The sequence below is a fragment of the Xenopus laevis genome, chromosome 7S, assembly GCF_017654675.1.
Source record: "Xenopus laevis strain J_2021 chromosome 7S, Xenopus_laevis_v10.1, whole genome shotgun sequence".
Classification (NCBI taxonomy): Eukaryota; Metazoa; Chordata; class Amphibia; order Anura; family Pipidae; genus Xenopus; species Xenopus laevis.
This window is the reverse complement of record NC_054384.1, coordinates 28,333,687-28,353,487: the sequence shown is the minus strand read 5'-3', so window position 1 is coordinate 28,353,487 and position 19,801 is coordinate 28,333,687. Positions and strand designations below refer to the sequence as shown.

Genomic DNA, 19,801 nt, shown 5'->3' with positions numbered 1-19,801 from the left:
GACAGATTGACTAGCATAATTTATTCTAGGTACAAGGTATTGCTATTTTATCCTCCATATCAGATTGTAGCAAACTTAAACAAATTACAATAATACCCTTTTTTGTTTTTTAATTGTCTTCCCTCAACCTCATAAAAACAAAGCCTTGCAGCTTGAAAAAGAAGGAGATGATGGAGCCCCTGCAAGCAGCAAAAGGAAGCCGCTCCTAGGAGAAAGAAGAAGAGAAAGCTCCAATAAAGAAAAAGAGGAAAGCGCTCCCGCTGAAGATAAGCAACTTCGTGAAGAGGAGGAGAAAGAAGACGGAGCGGAAGTAGGAGGTTCTGCAGAAGAACATCAAGCCCCTGCAGTGGAGGAGAAGAAGACGGAGGCGCAGTCTCCTGCAGGGGAAGAAGAACAGGTAGGACTCCTGAAGAAAACAAAGAGAAAACTCCTGTAGCGGAGGAGAAAGAAGAGGGAGCGGATGGAGAAGAAGAAGCTCTGAGGTGGGAAGAGATCATCAAAGATCCTCCCGGTGGTGGAGAGGCCAACCCTGCGAAAACAGCTTAGGAAGGCATCATGAAGAGGCCTCGGAGAGTATGGGTAATGTATCAATTTACTGACAATTACCCCATTATCTAGAGATGCCTCATGTTGTCCAGTGCAGCTCCACTTTACTTCCTGCAGTTCTGAGCATTTTCAATCAGAACAATAAAAGGAAATCATACCACCGTCTGTTGAGCCCGCAGCGCTGATTACTTTGAGGGCACCCCATAGACCGATGTTTGGCTGCCTTTAGGTTGTAAGAGGTTGCTGACAGAGATCGAAGTCTGCAGATAAAGTGTTGATTCTATAGCAGGCCAATAACCAGGGGAGGATAGGTAATGCTTATAGGGCTGCTGGACATCTGCCTTAGATATCCACCTTTGGAAATGGGGTTGCTACTGGGTAATAGACTGGCACCAGGTGATCAAAGCATATAAAAGAATAAATGCGCAGGCTCAGACTGAGATTCATAATAGCAAGGATTCCATGTGTAGAGAGACCCAAACAGTCCCCACAGGCCCAATGAATAGTGCGTTCTTAAAGAGACCGAGCCTTTAATATCATAATGAAACAAGTATTTGTCTTATTCTTATGTCAACACTTTCTAAATCTTTTCTTTTCAGCATTCCACCCAAAGACTCAACTGCTGCTGCCGACCCAACACCATGGCCTAAATCCTTCCGGTTTACCTCTCCAAGGGCGTAATGTCTGTGTGTCTGTCTGTCTGTGTGTTTGTGGTTATGTACAGAAGGAGTGTGGAGTTGTATACAAGAGTGTTATGTACTGAGGTGGAGGAGATGAGGGTTATGTACAGGAGGGGTGGGATTAATACAGGAGGAGATGGGGAGTTAGTACAGATGGTGAGGGGATGGGATGTTATGTACAGGAGGGGAGAGTGAGGGAGGTTATGTACAGGAGGAAGGGTGGGAGTTATATTACAGGAGGGAGTGTGGGAGTTATGTACAGGAGTGGGGTGAGGGTTATGTACAGGGAGTGGGGTGAGGGATATGTACAGGAGGGAGGGAGTGAGGGTTATGTTACAGGAGTGGGGGTGAGGATATTGACAAGGAGGGGAGAGGAGGGATTTATGTAACAGGAGGAAGGGGTGGGGTGTATATACAGGAGGGAGTGTGGGAGTTATGTACAGGAGTGGGGTGAGGGATTATGTACAGGGAGGTGGGGTGACGGATTATGTACAGGAGGGAGAGTGAGGGGGTTATGTACAGGAGGAAGGGTCGGAGTTTATGTACAGGAGGAGGGTAGGAGTAATGATGGGGGGATAGCTACAGTAGGGATGGCTTATGTATAGGGAGAAGAGGTTGAAGGGGTGTGTATAGGTAAGGGTGTGTATAGGAGGGGGTGCTTAGCATGATCCAGGGTGTAAAACCGACTGCCGTTTCTAGGAGTCAGGAAGGCATTTTACCTTCAGTGCAGATTGGTCCTCATAGTACTCTAGGGTTTTTCTCCTTCCTCTGGATCATTGGTCGTTAGGGATGCCCAAATATAAATTAGCTATTCATTTTAATAAATCCTGTGCTCCCTGCCAGGTTTCCCCATAAATATGTCTCAGCGTTTTTCTTTAATCTCTATGGTGAATATTGAGGGAAGGGGCTCCTGTGCCTCGTTCTACTAAGGACACACATTGATCGCCAATGATTGGAAGGAACTACAAAATTGCTTTACTCCATAGGCCACAATGTAAGCATTTCCCTTCAAGTCCGTTGCCCCTTTCTTAACATTGGAATTCCATCCACTTCCCACCAGCCTATTTATCCTATACCAGACATTTAGTATATGAAGGTGCTTGATATTGGGGAACACCTATGCTGCATTTGTTTTTTGGTTTGAAGAAGCAAGAGGCTGGCACACGGAGCGATTTAAACCGGGGTCCTACCCCTGGTGTGTTTATTGCATCAAACAACGTTTCGGAGGGCGTTCCCCGTTCGTCAGGTGAAATTCCGCGTGAATTCTTTGCACTGTTTGTTTTTTGGTTACCACTCTCTCCAGGTTACGAGACATCCTTTTTGGGTGGGGGATTCCTGCTAAAGCGATGGAGGATTATTATATTTCTTCTTGCCCCCACAATGACACACTCCATTGTTTGCTAGGCGAGCAAGAGCTTTGAGGGGTAATAAGGAAGGTAGGTGCAAGTTGGGCCAACCCTGCCACTGGACCCATGACCACCCCCCCACTCAGTACCAAAGTTCACATGGACATGAACCTGGAACAGTAACTTTTGGTCAAGGTCGACTCTTTAAGCAGTTACCTAACTCAACCTAAATCAAATGTATTAGTAGAACTTTTCTGCATTTCTGATGTGTAAATATGAGGCAGTAGGTTAAATCCTTTGGTCAAACACTAGCCGGTCCTAATAAAGGCAATGACAAATGTGTTGCCCCCTGGAAATATGTGCTACTGTCAGGAGAGAATATACTCATGAAATGACCTTCCCCTTCTTTAAATCTTAAATGTTAAAAAACATTGGTGGCTTAGGGCCCTAAGCGTTAAAAACATTGGTGGCCTGGGGTCGTAAAAGTTGAAAACATTGGTCACCTGGGGTCCTAAAAGGTAAAAACATTGGTGACCTGGGGCCCCAAGAGTTAAAAACATTGGTGGCCTGGGGCCCTAAGAGGTAAAAATATTGGTGGCAAGGCACCATAAGAGTTAAAAACATTGGTGACAAGGAGCCCTAGGAGTTAAAAACATTGGTGGCAAGGGGCCCTAAGAGTTAGAAACATTGGTGGCAAGGGGCCCTAAGAGTTAAAAACATTGGTGGCAAGGGGCCCTAAGAGTTAAAAACATTGGTGGCCTGGGGCCCTAAGAGGTAAAAATATTGGTGGCAAAGCACCATAAGCCCTAAGAGTTAGAAACATTGGTGGCACGGGGGCCCTAAGAATTAAAAACATTGGTGGCAAGGGGCCCTAAGAATTAAAAAACATTGGTGGCAAGGGGACCTAAGAATTAAAAACATTGGTGGCAGGGGGCCCTAAGAGTTAAAAACATTGGTGGCAAGTGGCCCTAAGAGTTAAAAACATTGGTGGCAAGGGGCCCTAAGGATAAAAAACATTGGTGGTAAAGAGGCCCTAAGAGTTAAAAATATTGGTGGCAAAGCACCATAAGCCCTAAGAGTTAGAAACATTGGTGGCACGGGGGCCCTAAGAATTAAAAACATTGGTGGCAAGGGGCCCTAAGAATTAAAAAACATTGGTGGCAAGTGGCCCTAAGAGTTAAAAACATTGGTGGCAAGGGGCCCTAAGGATAAAAACATTGGTGGTAAAGGGGCCCTAAGAGTTAAAAACATTGGTGGCAAGGGGCACAATGAGTTTAAAACATTGCTGGCAAGCGGCCCTAAGAGTTAAAAATATTGTGGCCTGGGGCCCTTAAATTAAAAACATTGGTGGCCTGGGGCATAAAGAGCTAAAAACAATTGTGGCAAGGGGCCCTACTACTAATATCCTTATCATCTACAGTGGGGGTATATTATCCCTTATTATACATGAGTGATACTCAGAGTTCCCTGTATAACTGAACCTGCAGCGTTCTGTCTTTTTATGGTAACAAAACTCCTCAATGACTTCTAATATCCTTATCATCTACAGTGGGGATACATTATCCTTTATAATACAAGTAATAAGCAGAGTTCCCTATATAAGTCTGCAGCCTTGTGCCTTTATATGGTCACAGAGCCCGTCAGTGACATCTAGCATCCTTAATCCATATCATTATCCCTTATAATCAATCAGTGATAGTCCCCTGTATAACTCAGCCTGCAACCTTGTGCCTTTATATGGTTATAGAACCCCAGTCCAGCCCCCAAGGCCCACCCCAGATCCACCCAAGCCTACACCACAGTAAAAAGGCCACATAGATATCAGCGCTAAAAACGAAATCCCTCCCACACAAAATTTATAAAAAGCCATTAGTGGGTAAAACAAAAACATTGTTGGCTACGGTCCCACATAACAGTTTTTAAAAATCATTGGCGGTCAGGCCCCCCCATAAGTTAATAAAAAAAAAACATTGGTGCCAGGGCCCCCCATAAAAGTTTAAAAGTTAGTGGTCAGGAACCCCAACAAGTTAAAAAAAATCATTGGTGGCCATGGCCCCATAGAATATTTAAAAAAAACATTGGTGGCCAGGGGCCTATATAGTATTAACATAATACATTGTGGACAGGGGTTTAATTAATTAAAAAAACAAAACTCATTTATGTTTAGTGGAACTTACCTTAGACTCCTTTCCTTACTTTGGGTCATTTCGAGGCTTCAGGACTTCAACTTCAGGTCTTTTCATGACTTTGGGTCTTTTTGCAGCTTTGGTCTGTGATTTCAGGTACTGCAAAATCAACACATTTGCAGCATTCATTTGAGGGGCAAAGATAGAAAAAAATAATGTTCACCCCAGAAAACCATATAATTTTCAGAAAGTAGACATTCCCCTGAATCCAAATTGGGTATGCTTGTCTTTCTACTCCAAGCTGCAAACATTTCGTAAATTTGTGATTTTGGTGACTTTTACAAAAATCACCTCATAACTTCTAACTGGCAGCATCTTATCTACCACATACTATTAGTTACCAAGATAAAACACCCCTTAATATGAAAGCCTGGGGTCCACTGAACCGTTTGATACCCAATGTACATAGGTTTATTGAAGTACATAGCATGTAAAGACACAAAATCTACCTTGTGCATACTTATTTGATGGCTTACACTTACACTCATGTATAAACACTGGCAGTTTTATGTGGAATAAAAGCTACAATTAGGGTGACCCCTGAAAACCATATAATTTAGTAAACTACACATTACGATGACTCCAGAATGGGTGAATATGTATTTCTACTCCAAACTGGGAAACTGCAAAAAAGCAATGTAAGAAAAAAACTGCAATAAAATCATAAAAAAAATCAAATAGAATTAGGCAAATCAATAAAAGAACTGATCCGATAGCGTGATCAGAATACTCAAGGCAAAAGTCACGATATGAAATCAACAGTTTAAGGGGGAAAAAAGGGAAAATGATAAAAATTAAAAAAAGCCTTATATGGTCACATACCCCTCCGTGACATCGATTATCCTAATCATTTACAGTAGGGGGTACATTATCCTGTAAAATACATGAGTGATTCTCAGAGTCCCCTGTATAACAGTCTTGTGCCTTTATAAGGTTAGAGAGCCCTTAATGACATCTAATATCCTTACAATTTACAGTGGGGCAATATTATCCCTTAAAATATATGAGATACAAAGAGTTGTCCATATATATCACATCCTGTAACTTATGTCTTTATATGGCCAGAGAACCCCATAGTGAAATATACTATCCTCATCATTAACAGTAGTGGGTACCTTATCCCTTATACTGTATATGGCATATGATAAGTGATTATGGCTTAAGAGAGGGGTTACATTATCGCCTATACTACAAAAGTGATACTCAAAGTCCCCTGTATAACACAGCCCGCAGCCATGCGCCTATATATGGTCACAGACCCCCTGACCTCTAATATCCTTATCATTTACAGTAAGGGGTATAATCCCTTACAAAAAGTGAGTGATACCCAGAATTCCCTGAATAACTAAGCCTTCAAATTGTGCCTTTATATAGTCACAGAACCTTACAATTTACAGTAGGGTACAATATCCCTTAACACACATGACTGATAGTCAAAGTCCACTATATAAATTAGTCCCCAGCAATGGTCACAGAATTCATTATAAAATGCTTATCATTTAAAGTAGGAAGTACAGTATCACTTATAATCAATGAGTGATAGTATTCTTCATATATCAGTCTGTAGCCTTGTGCCTTTACATGGTCACAAACCGTCAGTGACTTCTAATATCCTTTAATGTACGATAGGGGGAACATTACCCCTTATAATATGTGAATGATACACAGTGTTCACTTGCGGGTGGGCATTTTCCCTTATAATATAGCATTGATACTCAAGTGTCCTCTGTATAACTCAGCCTGCAGCATTGTGCCTTTATATGGTCACAGAACCCCACAGTCCTTATAATTTAAAGTAGGGGGGGGGATATGATCACTTATAATACATGAGTGACACACAGTGGTCCTAGAATAACTCTGTAACCCTGTGCATTTATCATTTCAGAGAACCCCTCAGTGACTTTGAATATCCTTATAATGTACAGTGGGGGTATAATATCCTTTATAATTCATGAGTGATAGTTCCTTAATTCAGCCTACAGCCTTGTGTCTTTATTTGGTCTCTTAACTCCTGAGTAACTTCTAATATCCCTACAATTTACAGTAGGGGTAAAGCATCACTTGTAATCTATGAGTGACTAACTCAGCGTTGTGCCTTCTGGTTACAGAACAGAACAGGGGTACATTATGCCTTAAATTCTTGCGTGATAAACGGAGTTCCCTTTATAACTCAATCTGCAGCCATGTGCCTTTATATGGTATGGGAACCCCTCAGTGACACATATTATCCCTATAATTTATATTGGGGCAATACTATACCTTAAAATATATGAGAGATACAAAGAGTTCCCCGTATAAATCACAGCCTGCAACTTATGTCTTTATATGGCCACAGAACCCCACAGTGACATCTACTATCCTTATCAGTTGGAGGTACCTTATCCCTTTTATGTAAGTGACACTCAGTATACGGTAACTCAACTTGCAGCCGGTCTCCTTTAAATGGTCACAGATCGCCTTAGTGAATTCTAATATCCTTATTTACAGTAGGGGGGAAATTATCCTAAACATTAAGTGACACCAAGAGTTCCCTGCATAACTAAAACTTCAACTTGTAGCTTTTTTTATAGTCAGAGAACCCCTCAGTGACTTATAATATCCTTATAATTTACAGTGGGGGTACAATATCCCTTATAATACATGAATAGTAGTTCTCTGTATAACCTTGTGCATTTATACAGTCACATAACCTCTCAATGACCTCTAATATCCGTATCATTTATAGTAGGGGGTACATTTTTCCTGTAAATTAGGTGAGTGATTGTCAAGCGTTCCCTGTACAACTCAGTCTGCAGTCTATTGCCTTGAAGTGGTCACAGATTTCTAACATCCTTATAATTTACAGTGCGGGGTACATTATACCATATAATACTTGGGTGAAACAGAGATCTCTTTATAACTCAGCCTGCAGCGTTGTGCCTTTATATGGTCACAGAACCCCTCAGTGACATCTGATTTAATTATTATTTAAAGTAGGGGGTACATTGTCTCATAGTATATGAGTGATGCTCAGCATTCCCTGAATAACTCAACCTGCAGCTCATGAATTTTTATGGTCACAGAGCCCCTCAGTGAAAGCGAATATCCTTATGATTTACGGTAGGGGGCACACAATCCATTATAATACCTGTGTGATACTCAGGGTCCACTGCATAACTTGGTCTGCAGTCTTGTCTCTTTTATGGTCATAGAACTCCTCTGTTACATCTAATGCCCTTATCATTTAGGGGGTACAGTATCGCTTATAATCAATTAGTGAGTGTCCCCTGTAAGCCTGTAGCTTTGCACCTTTACATGGCCACATGTACATTTACAGTGGGGGTTACAGTATCCCTTATAATACATGAATGATAGTCAACAGACTAACTCAGCCTGCAGCCATGTGCCTTTATATGGTCCCAAACCCCTCAGTGACTTTTAATATCCTTATAACCGTAAGGGGTATATTATCCTGAAAAATACATGAGTGATTCTCAGAGCCCCCTGTATAACTTAATCTGCAGCCTTGCGCCTTAAAATGGTCACAGTACCCCTTAGAGATTTCTAACACCCTTATCATTTACAGTGGGGGTACATTATACCATATAATACTTGGGTAACACAGAGATCTCTGTATAACTCAGCCAGCAGCCGTGTGCCTTTATATGGTCACAGAGACCCTCAGAGACCCCTATTATCCTTAAAATTTGCAGTGGGATTATAATATAAACACATACATGATACTCATAGTTCTCTGTATAACACAGTCTGCAGACTTATGCCTTTATATGATCATATAAGTGACATCTAAAATCCTTATCAATGACATTTGGGGGTACAATATACCATATCATACATGAGCAATGTTTACAATTCAATGTATAACGCAGCCTGTAGCCCTGTGTCTATATATTGTCACAGAACCCCTCAGTGACATCTTATAACCTTATCATTTACAATAGGGGGTACATTATCCCTTGATTTGTAATGAATGATCATGGGCCATTCCCTGTATAATTCAGCCATCAACTTTCTGCTTTTACATGGCCGCAGAACCCCTGAGTGACTTCTAATGTCCTTATAATTTACAGCGGGGGCACATTATCCATTTTAACTACATGAGTGAATCTCAGAGTTCCCTGTATAATTCAGCCTGCAGACTTGAGCCTTTATATGGTCACAGAACCCCTGAGCGCCATCTCATTTCCTTGTGATTTAAAGTAGGGGGTACATTCGTTTATCCCACTTTGTAACAATTCAATTGTTACTATTTTGATACTTAAGAGTCTAGTGTACAACTCAGCCTGCAGCTTTGTGCCTTTTTATGGTCACAGAGCCCCTAGGTGACATCCAACATCCTTATTAAAGTAGGAGGTACATTATCCCATATAATACATTTGTGATGCTCAGCGTTCCCTGTATAACTCAGACTGCAACTTTGCGCCTTTATATGGTGACAGAACCCCTCAGTGACTACTAATATCCTTATCATTTACCGAAAGAGGGTAGGGGTAAATAATCCCTTATACAACATGAGTGATACTCAGAGTTTCCTGAATAACTCCGTCTGCAGCCTTGTGCCTTTACATAGTTACAGAACCCTTCAGTGACTTCTAATATCCTTAGCATTTACAGTAGGTCTTACATTATCCCTAATAATACATGAGTGATACTTAACCTGCAGCCTTGTCCCATGAGGCCCTAATTCATATATAATTTCAATAAATATTGTCAGTGTTGGACTGGCCCACCGGAATACCAGGAAAACTGCCGATGGCCCCAAGTGTCAGTGGGCCCTCCTGCTTCTAAACATTTGGCTTATTTCATGGTCATTATCAATTTCTATGAGAACAAAGAAGCGAAATAGACGGATTAATAGATTATAGTATGTAAAGAAAAAAGACTAGGAGAATAGAGGTTGAGTGAGGAGAGGAAAAATAATATTACTGAGAGTGGCCCCTGGTCTAAGGTTTTTGGGTGGCTCCTGGTGTCCCAGTCGGACACTGTGTGCGGGCCCCTGAGGTATCAGTCCCAGTGGGCCCAGGACCCCCAGTCCAACACTGAATATTGGTAAAACAAGCAGTGGCTTAACTAGATGTACTGGCCCCAAACAAATTAACCCTAGGGCCCCCAACATATTCAAAGGTTGTCCTGTTTTATCCATATATGTTGAAAGTGCACATGAATTAGGGCCTTACGGGCCCCTATAATTTATGGGCCCCTCTGCAGCCGCAGGGTCTACTTGCTCTGTTTCTCCTGATTCCCCAGCATTGGTAGTTCAATGGTTTCCAAGGCTCCGTTGTCAGTTCCCTGAGAGATTGATTATCTTTTTTCCCTATTACCATTGGGATCAACCATCATTTTTACCGGCCGGTAATCCTGGAACCCGCCAGCGACCCGAGGATTTGGTGCAGGAGTCGGCCAGAACCCACCCAACCCGCGGGTTTCAGGCAGGTCCGGAATTCACCTGCACATTTTTGCTGCGCACCAGCGAGACCGGTGGGAAGTAAGGAGAAGGAGTGCAGGAAACGGGTCTGGGCCCAGCCAAACCCTGGGAACTGTCCTATCCTGAAACTATTGTGGAACATCAAGACAATTACTGATACAGATATCCCTCACACTTCAATCACAGTTGTCTTAAATTATTCCTCCCTCTCTGCTAGCCTGTACAGAAAATGATCCATTCCTGTTGATACTGCAAAGGCCCTCATCCTAATGAAACGGAGACAGACTGATAGCCTAAGAAACTGACCCAATCAACTGGCTGAAATCCAGAGTTTAGACCTACCTCAACTAAAAAAAAACCACAGAGGTTTGCAAATTAATAGTTTTATTGGATGTAATTCACAAACATTGACCCACAAATTATAGGTATTCCCCTGTACTAAGTACAATTCAGCAGGAACAGTCCCTAAGTTTGGTAGTTTGCTCATAGGCTGTACAGAGAGTTCACATAAAACTATAACTATGTACTAATATATCCCCTGTACTAAGCACAATTCAGCAGGAACAGTCCCCAAAGTTTGCTCAAAGCCTGTACAGTAAGATCCCATAAAACAATGGCAGCAAAGGTATTCCACTGTACTTAGCAAAATTCAGCAGGAACAGCCCCTATGTTTGCTCATAGCCTGTACAGAGAGATCCCATAAAACTATGGCACCATCTCTACCTACTATAGCTGCTATCCCAAAGCCACACTCCCTTCCCAAATGTGTTGCAAGGACCCCAATATTTGCAGAGACCACTGCAGATGCTAGGTGGTAGCTGAAGAGAAGAACACGTAGATGGCTTTTAATCTGACATATGCTCTTCATATAATGTGGAAAGTAATTGAAAAAAGTCTTTATTTCTGGGGAACAATCTGAAAACAATTGAACTGAAAATTTGGAAGGTAAACAACCCCTTTAAGTATATGGCTGACACTGACTACTTACCTGGGATTGAACATAAGGGATACGAAACTGCTTTTGGGCTCCAGAATCTTCAATCGAGGCACCTTCTAGGCATGGAAAAAGACCAGATCCCCATGCTCCTAAAAAACAAAGAAAAGCGGTGAGTTGGGGACAAGTGGAGGTACAGACAGCTGAAACATTACATGACGTCTATATCAATAGGAAATATTGGGGGTCATTTATCAACACTGGGCACATTTGCCCATGGCCAGTAACCCATGGCAACCAATCAGATTGCTGCATTCATTGTTCTACTTGCAGATGGCTTTTAAAAGCTAATCGCTGATTGGTTGCTATAGGTAACTGCCCATGGGCAAATTTGCCCAGTGTTGATAAATGAGCCCCACTGTGTGTAGACCACTAACCAGCTTTGAAACATACAGCTCTATAAATACACCGACACGGACTCTCTCTAACGTACAAGGTCATGCTGGAACATAAGCACCCCAACTTACCTCACTATACTAAATCTTGGGAAACAGACAAACCTCAATCCCTGAGCAAGATTGGCTGGACATATTCCAAATAATCACAAAATGCTCAATAAGCAATAAATACCAAGAACAATGAGATCCACCATCTCTACCCACTATTTAGGCTAAGGTGCCCCCTATAAGCAAAGGACCCCCCAAAACCATGGCTGATGAATGAATGGACCCAACAGATATGGCAGCGCAGTAATTGCACTGACTCAATAGGCCACACATACAAAGCAATGCTCTGTGTACTTAATAGTCTGTGTATGTGCTGCACATCTAATTAGAAATAAATGCCATATAAACCTCACTCATCAACAGGGGACACTTCCCCTTTAAGAGCAGGGGACAGAGGTGACTTCCCCCTGGAAGTGTGACAGTTGGTTCAGTCCGTTGGTTGGCCCTGTGGTGAGAGGTAAGAGTACTTTCCCTCTGGGAGATTTTTTGCCAAAAAACCTTTATTTTAATGGAAAAAGAGGAGGGAATTTGGGCAATGTCCCCCACAGACTAGCAGGTGGTGTGCCTCTCCCTGATTTTAGTGAATTTGGATATTTTTCCCCTAAAATGTGCTTGGGAGATGCCTTTAATCTTAGTGCTGGTTGGGAGACACAGACTTTTTGTGCATTTGGCATTATGCAGGGCTGCCAGCAAATATTCACATTATCTTCAGAAGGAAACTTTTGGGGACCCTGCAGCACACCATAAGGAACTAGGGGTGGGAAGCAGAGGCACGTGCCATGGGGACAGTTGGGGGTGATGAGTGGGGGACATACAGCAGGTCCCATAGAAGAGAGGAGACTTTACACCTAGGGTTTGACAGTTGGTTTAGTCCGTTGGTTAAGTGTATATTCCCTCTGAGAGATATTTTGCCAAATAACCTTTACTATAGTAAAAACAAGAGGGGAAAAGGTTGGGTGACGCCCCTCAGACTAGCAGATGTTGCTCCTCTCCCTGATTTTAGTGAATTTGGAGATTTTTCCCCTAAAATGTGCTTGGGAGAAGCCTTTAATGTTAGTGCTGGTTGGGAGACACAGACTTTGGCAGTTATTTAGGGCTCTCTGCTAATTGACTGTGTGAGGAAACTTCCAGCATTCTAGAGACTGAGGCTCAGTACCTGCTGGAACTGATACAAAGCTCAAAGTTTAGGGGAAAATACATTTCTGCTTTCCTCTGTATTAAATAGGAAATATTAAGCGCTAAATTCCTTAACTTGCCTTTATATTCTCTTTTCTATACAGATTGCTACAGTGCCTTTCCTGCATTTTTGGACCGCGACTTCGGTGATTCACACCTGCCCATTAACACCTGGGAGTTTTTTTTTGGCTTCTCCATTGTTCATATAATTACATCTTTATCTGAACAGTGAAAGAGAGAGCCAGGGGTTCCTTAGGGAGACCCCCCTTGGGGTGCCCCGGCCTTGTGCCGCCCCCTATTTTTTTCCCCCCATCGGAGAATCTTCTTTAAGAGGTAATCTTGCAAATTCAACTGATTCAGCACATGATTTCTTCTTCAGAGAGTCTGTCGTAAATTCACTCGGGGGGTCGGCTTTGTGCATATGAGCCCATACGGCTACTGTATATGGTATTTATAAGAAGCCAATTCATCAGCAGCATTAATAATGGGCTTTAATCATTTACTGGAACACTGTTTCATACAAATGGGAGAATATAGATAAGGAAATACATAAATGGGTGGTTCACCTTTAATGTATATTTTAGTATGTTACAGGATGGCTACTTCTAAGCAAATTTTTCACTTGTCTTCATTAAATGTTTTCGATATTTTTCTGACTCTTTCCCGCTTTCAATGGGTCACTGACCCCATCAAAAAACAAATGGTCTGTAATGCTACACATTTATTGTTATTGCTACTTTTCTTCAAAGAACATGGTTGCTAGAGTCATTTGGACCATAGCAACCACATGGCTGAAATTGCAAACTGGAGAGCTGCTGAAGAAAAAGCTCAATAACTCAAAACCCACAAATAATAAAAAAAGAAAAACCAAGTGAAAATTGTCTTAGAATATCACTATCTGCATCATACTAAAAGTTCATTTAAAGGGAAACAACTCTTGCCTTCACTTTGGCTGATTATGTCTATTTGTCCCTGTAGGTTTCAACGATGGACAAGGTGCAGAGAAATCCATCTCTTCTGGTAATGCCTCAGTGTAAAACAATCCTCTCTCATCTGAACTGGTGTTTCCCTTTCTCTCTTCTATATAAGTTCTACTTAAACTGTCTGTCTGCACTGCTTCTTTTATATATATATATATATATATATATATATATATATATATATATATATATATATATATATATATATAGATAATAGATATAGATATATATAGATATATATATATATATAGATATATAGATATAACAACGAAAAACCGCACACACAGGATTTATAGGGGCAAATTCATTAAGATGCGAAGTTGCGCCAGGCGCAACTTTGCCGCACTTCGCCAGGCGAAGTTTCGCCAGGGCTCCGCAAATTCACTAAAATCCGAAGTTGCGCACAGGGGTAGCGTAAGGTTGCGAAGTTGCGCTAGCGTTGATTCGCTATATAAAGCGAAGTTACGCTAGCGAAGGCTAATTTGCATACGGCGCGAAATTCAACTTTCAATGGAGGAATACGTATCTGCACTACAAATGCCTAGAAAACCTTCAAATCAGCAAATAAAAAATTTATTTTGCCCTACACATGTGCCCACTGTCTAGGTAAGTTGCCATGAGTCAGGAAATGTAGGGGGGAGGAAGGGGAGCCTTTCTTTTTCAGCCTATCACCCATCATGTAGAAAACATGCCAGCGTTTTTTGGGACTTAGAAAAAATTTTTTTTTTTAAACAAGCCCTATCTACTCTATTGCGCTTCGCCAGGTCTGAGGTGGCGAAGGAAGTCTAGCGTAAAAGGTAGCGTTCAGTACACTGCGCAAGTTAGTGAATTTGCGTAGTTTCGTCGCTAGCGAAAATTCGCCTGGCGTAAGGTTGCGAAGTAACACTAGCGAAACTACGGCAGCGTTCGTTAGTGAATTTGCGCAGTAGCGAAAATGCCAAACGCTAGCGAATTAACGCTAGCGTTCGGCGCTTCGCGCCTTAGTGAATTTGCCCCATAAGGTGCAAAAAATAAAAAAGGTTTATTGCAACGTTTCGGCTCCTGTACTCGAGCCTTCTTCAGGCCACCTGAAGAAGGCTCGAGTACAGGAGCCGAAGCGTTGCAATAAATCTTTTTTTTATTTTTTGCACCTTATAAGTCCTGTGTGTGCGATTTTTCGTTGTTCTATGTATAATTTACTATAACCTGCACCTGGGCAATTGCCTATTTACAAGAGTGCTCCAGCTGTATGGAAAAAAAAAAAATAAATAAAAAAAATATATTATATATATGTCGGAGCTGCCAAACCTTTTGCCTCTGTGCATGTAGAACTGACATCCAGGGAATCCAATCACTACGTTTATTTAATTTTCAGAATAAAATGCCCTTATTACTGGCATGCTTGCCCCATAAAAACCCAAACCCTTTTCTGTCTCTTTTCTCCTCAGAGCCAGGCTGACTGTGAGCAGCATTTAGAGCCATTTAGTATTCTGTCCCTAATGCTCTTTCTTTTCACTTACAGACGCTGTACTCCGTCCTGAAGGACTTCAGGGGGGAACATACGGACTTTGAGGCCCTCGCCTCTTATTACGGTAAAATCCTATATAATTTATCAGTTCCTAAGGTTGTGCCATTTGTTTTATCATATGTGAATTCCTTTCCCCATATAGCTCAGTATTTAACAGAAATGTGTTTTTCCTGCAGAACATCACTACCGGGTCGAATACAGCGAGAACATCGTCCTGTAAGTAAACCATAAATGGACTTGTTACATGTTGGGAATCATTTGCTATTGCCCCAGGGGTAACTGCAAGGGCAATAAGGCTGGAAAATGTTTAATTAACATTCAGTGATATCTTTCTTTTTCAGAAAGCACTTCCTTCTTACGTGCGAAGTGGACCCGAGGATGAGGGCCAAGGAGAACATTATCCTGTACTGGAAAATGCTCAACTCACTGGTATGTAATGCAGAATTGATGTTTAGGTAAATAGGGAACAAATAATATTAGATTGCCAGCTCTTATCTCACACTGCTTCTTTCTTTATGTTTCAGGAAGTGATCAAGAGGGAATATGCCGCCCTCAGGAAGTCTGCCAAGCTGCCTCCTGTAAGTGTCACTAGTATTATTATGGGAGAGGTTATTATTCACTGTGTGTCTCTATAATAATTGGTACAAAGAAGCGCTTAACATTGACTCTCTTCTTCCACAGGATCATCCAACTCGAGTCCAAAACCGGAGGCAGCAACTTGAGTATCTGCGGCTGGAGAATGTAAGTTCACCTGGGATCACTGTCCCTGATGCTTTTCTTGGGTGTTTTAACAACTAGATACTGAACTTTGATTGGTCCATTGCAATCAGGACAACTGCACACGGGGTGATTTGGGGTTTTTTCTCCCTATGATGAGAAAAGGCTGAACAATATCACATCATCAGCTGCCGGCAGGGAATCCCACACCCTCACTGCCCTCAGCATATAAAGGTACTATTAGCAGCACATCTACAGGCATAATCCTAACTGTCTCCTTTCTTTCCCCTTTGCTCCTATCCTTGTGCCTCCCATGTGCTCACAGACCATCAACCAACACCTTAACCAGCTGCACAACGAGTTTGTGAGAGAGCAGAAGCTACAGGAAGCTGCTCGGTATGTATTTTGCAATTAACACTTTCAATTACACTTACTGGCACATAACGTTCAAAAAATAGATGTTTTCTCGTACCTCTGGGTGCTTTGGCCATACTAATAGTAAATAGCACAGAAACTTGTTGAACTTTTTTAGGTCCCTACAAACATAGCATGTATTTCAGCATGTATCACTGGGTGAAGTCTAGCATGGAACTTACTCAGCTCAGTAACTGCCCAATGTGTTACAGTAGGGACAGGTGTGTAGCAGGCATAATGTTATTTCTTAGGTACAAGGCTATCTGGCTATTTTAATCCTCCAGTGATCAGAATTGTAGTTGCAATACTTTGGAAACAAATTACAATAATGACCCTTTTTTTTTTTTTTTACATTTTCTTCCCTTCAAACCTAGTAAGAAACAAAGTCCTGCAGCTGAAGAAGAGGAGGAGGATGATGGAGCCCCTGCAGCAGCAGCAGAAGAGGAAGCCGCTCCTGGAGAAGAAGAAGAGGAAGCTCCAATAAAGAAAAAGAGGAAAGCGCTCCCGCTGAAGATAAGCAACTTCGTGAAGAGGAGGAGAAAGAAGACGGAGCGGAAGTAGGAGGTTCTGCAGAAGAACATCAAGCCCCTGCAGTGGAGGAGAAGAAGACGGAGGCGCAGTCTCCTGCAGGGGAAGAAGAACAGGTAGGACCTCCTGAAGAAAACAAAGAGAAAACTCCTGTAGCGGAGGAGAAAGAAGAGGGAGCGGATGGAGAAGAAGAAGCTCCTGAGGTGGAAGAGATCATCAAAGATCCTCCGGTGGTGGAGAGGCCAACCCTGCGAAAACAGCTTAGGAAGGCCATCATGAAGAGGCTCCGGAGAGTATGGGTAATGTATCAATTTACTGACAATTACCCATTATCTAGAGATGCCTCATGTTGTCCAGTGCAGCTCCACTTTACTTCCTGCAGTTCTGAGCATTTTCAATCAGAACAATAAAAGGAAATCATACACCGTCTGTTGAGCCCGCAGGCTGATTACTTTGAGGGCACCCCATAGACCGATGTTTGGCTGCCTTTAGGTTGTAAGAGGTTGCTGACAGAGATCGAAGTCTGCAGATAAAGTGTTGATTCTATAGCAGGCCAATAACAGGGGAGGTAGGTAATGCTTATAGGGCTGCTGGACATCTGCCTTAGATATCCACCTTTGGAAATGGGTTGCTACTGGGTAATAGACTGGCACCAGGTGATCAAAGCATATAAAAGAATAAATGGCGCAGGCTCAGACTGAGATTCATAATAGGCCAAGGCATTCCATGTGTAGAGAGACCCAAACAGTCCCCACAGGCCCAATGAATAGTGCGTTCTTAAAGCAAGACCGAGCCTTTAATATCATAATGAAACAAGTATTTGTCTTTATTCTTATGTCAACACTTTCTAAATCTTTTCTTTTCAGCATTCCACCCAAAGACTCAACTGCTGCTGCCGACCCAACACCATGGCCTAAATCCTTCCGGTTTACCTCTCCCAAGGGCGTATGTCTGTGTGTCTGTCTGTCTGTGTGTTTGTGGGTTATGTACAGAAGGGAGTGTGGGAGTTGTATACAAGAGTGGGTGAGGGGTTATGTACAGGAGGGAGAGTGAGGGGTTATGTACAGGAGTGGGGTGAGGGATTATGTACAGGAGGGAGAGTGAGGGGTTATGTACAGGAGGAAGGGTGGGAGTTATATACAGGAGGGAGTGTGGGAGTTATGTACAGGAGTGGGGTGAGGGATTATGTACAGGAGTGGGGTGAGGGATTATGTACAGGAGGGAGAGTGAGGGGTTATGTACAGGAGGAAGGGTGGGAGTTATATACAGGAGGGAGTGTGGGAGTTATGTACAGGAGTGGGGTGAGGGATTATGTACAGGAGTGGGGTGAGGGATTATGTACAGGAGGGAGAGTGAGGGGTTATGTACAGGAGTGGGGTGAGGGATTATGTACAGGAGGGAGAGTGAGGGATTATGTACAGGAGGAAGGGTGGGAGTTATATACAGGAGGGAGTGTGGGAGTTATGTACAGGAGTGGGGTGAGGGATTATGTACAGGAGTGGGGTGAGGGATTATGTACAGGAGGGAGAGTGAGGGGTTATGTACAGGAGGAAGGGTCGGAGTTATGTACAGGAGGGAGGGTAGGAGTAATGATGGGGGGATATCTACAGTAGGGATGGTTATGTATAGGAGAGAGAGGTTGAAGGGGTGTGTATAGGTAAGGGTGTGTATAGGAGGGGGTGCTTAGCATGATCCAGGGTGTAAAACCGACTGCCGTTTCTAGGAGTCAGGAAGGCATTTTTACCTTCAGTGCAGATTGGTCCTCATAGTACTCTAGGGTTTTTCTCCTTCCTCTGGATCATTGGTCGTTAGGGATGCCCAAATATAAATTAGCTATTCATTTTAATAAATCCTGTGCTCCCTGCCAGGTTTCCCCATAAATATGTCTCAGCGTTTTTCTTTAATCTCTATGGTGAATATTGAGGGAAGGGGCTCCTGTGCCTCGTTCTACTAAGGACACACATTGATCGCCAATGATTGGAAGGAACTACAAAATTGCTTTACTCCATAGGCCACAATGTAAGCATTTCCCTTCAAGTCCGTTGCCCCTTTCTTAACATTGGAATTCCATCCACTTCCCACCAGCCTATTTATCCTATACCAGACATTTAGTATATGAAGGTGCTTGATATTGGGGAACACCTATGCTGCATTTGTTTTTTGGTTTGAAGAAGCAAGAGGCTGGCACACGGAGCGATTTAAACCGGGGTCCTACCCCTGGTGTGTTTATTGCATCAAACAACGTTTCGGAGGGCGTTCCCCGTTCGTCAGGTGAAATTCCGCGTGAATTCTTTGCACTGTTTGTTTTTTGGTTACCACTCTCTCCAGGTTACGAGACATCCTTTTTGGGTGGGGGATTCCTGCTAAAGCGATGGAGGATTATTATATTTCTTCTTGCCCCCACAATGACACACTCCATTGTTTGCTAGGCGAGCAAGAGCTTTGAGGGGTAATAAGGAAGGTAGGTGCAAGTTGGGCCAACCCTGCCACTGGACCCATGACCCCCCCCCCACTCAGTACCAAAGTTCACATGGACATGAACCTGGAACAGTAACTTTTGGTCAAGGTCGACTCTTTAAGCAGTTACCTAACTCAACCTAAATCAAATGTATTAGTAGAACTTTTCTGCATTTCTGATGTGTAAATATGAGGCAGTAGGTTAAATCCTTTGGTCAAACACTAGCCGGTCCTAATAAAGGCAATGACAAATGTGTTGCCCCCTGGAAATATGTGCTACTGTCAGGAGAGAATATACTCATGAAATGACCTTCCCCTTCTTTAAATCTTAAATGTTAAAAAACATTGGTGGCTTAGGGCCCTAAGCGTTAAAAACATTGGTGGCCTGGGGTCGTAAAA

General features: G+C 42.6%; 2 protein-coding genes across 19 annotated transcripts in view; one reads left to right on the top strand and one right to left on the bottom strand.

Annotated features, from left to right (window-relative positions):
• Window positions 1-2,394: 2,394 nt before the first annotated feature.
• Window positions 2,395-19,801, bottom strand: part of zfyve27.L (zinc finger FYVE domain containing 27 L homeolog) — a 137,451-nt gene continuing 120,044 nt past the window's right edge. For 13 of the 16 annotated variants that reach the window (XM_041570583.1, XM_041570582.1, XM_041570566.1 and 10 more), the window contains 3 exons: window positions 11,172-11,269; window positions 4,750-4,857; window positions 2,395-2,561 (listed from right to left, as the gene is read on the bottom strand). The gene's annotated coding sequence lies outside the window, so the exon portion shown is untranslated. Of the gene's footprint in view, window positions 2,565-4,749; window positions 4,858-11,171; window positions 11,270-19,138; window positions 19,309-19,801 lie in introns of those variants that run through there. The other 3 variants (XM_041570567.1, XM_041570570.1, XM_041570569.1) reach the window with 3 other exon arrangements.
• LOC121396253 lies at window positions 13,116-18,047 on the top strand. Of its 3 annotated transcripts, XR_005962911.1 has the most exons (10): window positions 13,116-13,132; window positions 13,778-13,819; window positions 15,281-15,350; window positions 15,463-15,502; window positions 15,628-15,715; window positions 15,811-15,864; window positions 15,968-16,027; window positions 16,329-16,399; window positions 16,792-17,244; window positions 17,812-18,047. XR_005962911.1 is itself a non-coding variant. In XM_041571051.1 (8 exons), exons 1-8 carry the CDS (start codon window positions 13,787-13,789, stop codon window positions 16,976-16,978), a joined length of 603 nt encoding a protein of 200 aa, XP_041426985.1. In that variant the 5' UTR covers window positions 13,658-13,786; the 3' UTR covers window positions 16,979-17,304. The 3 variants fall into 3 exon arrangements, 1 of the variants encoding a protein (XP_041426985.1); XR_005962910.1 differs by lacking the exon at window positions 13,116-13,132 and having other exon boundaries at window positions 13,658-13,819; XM_041571051.1 differs by lacking the exons at window positions 13,116-13,132; window positions 17,812-18,047 and having other exon boundaries at window positions 13,658-13,819; window positions 16,792-17,304.

What these genes read in the sequence shown, in the direction of transcription:
- LOC121396253 (XM_041571051.1), top strand. Translation starts at nt 13,787, where the DNA reads ATGGACAAGGTGCAGAGAAATCCATCTCTTCTG. An exon ending in AGAGAAATCCATCTCTTCTG is followed by an intron (nt 13,820 to 15,280) that starts GTAATGCCTCAG and finishes TTTCACTTACAG; the next exon opens with ACGCTGTACTCCGTCCTGAA. An exon ending in TACAGCGAGAACATCGTCCT is followed by an intron (nt 15,503 to 15,627) that starts GTAAGTAAACCA and finishes TTTCTTTTTCAG; the next exon opens with AAAGCACTTCCTTCTTACGT.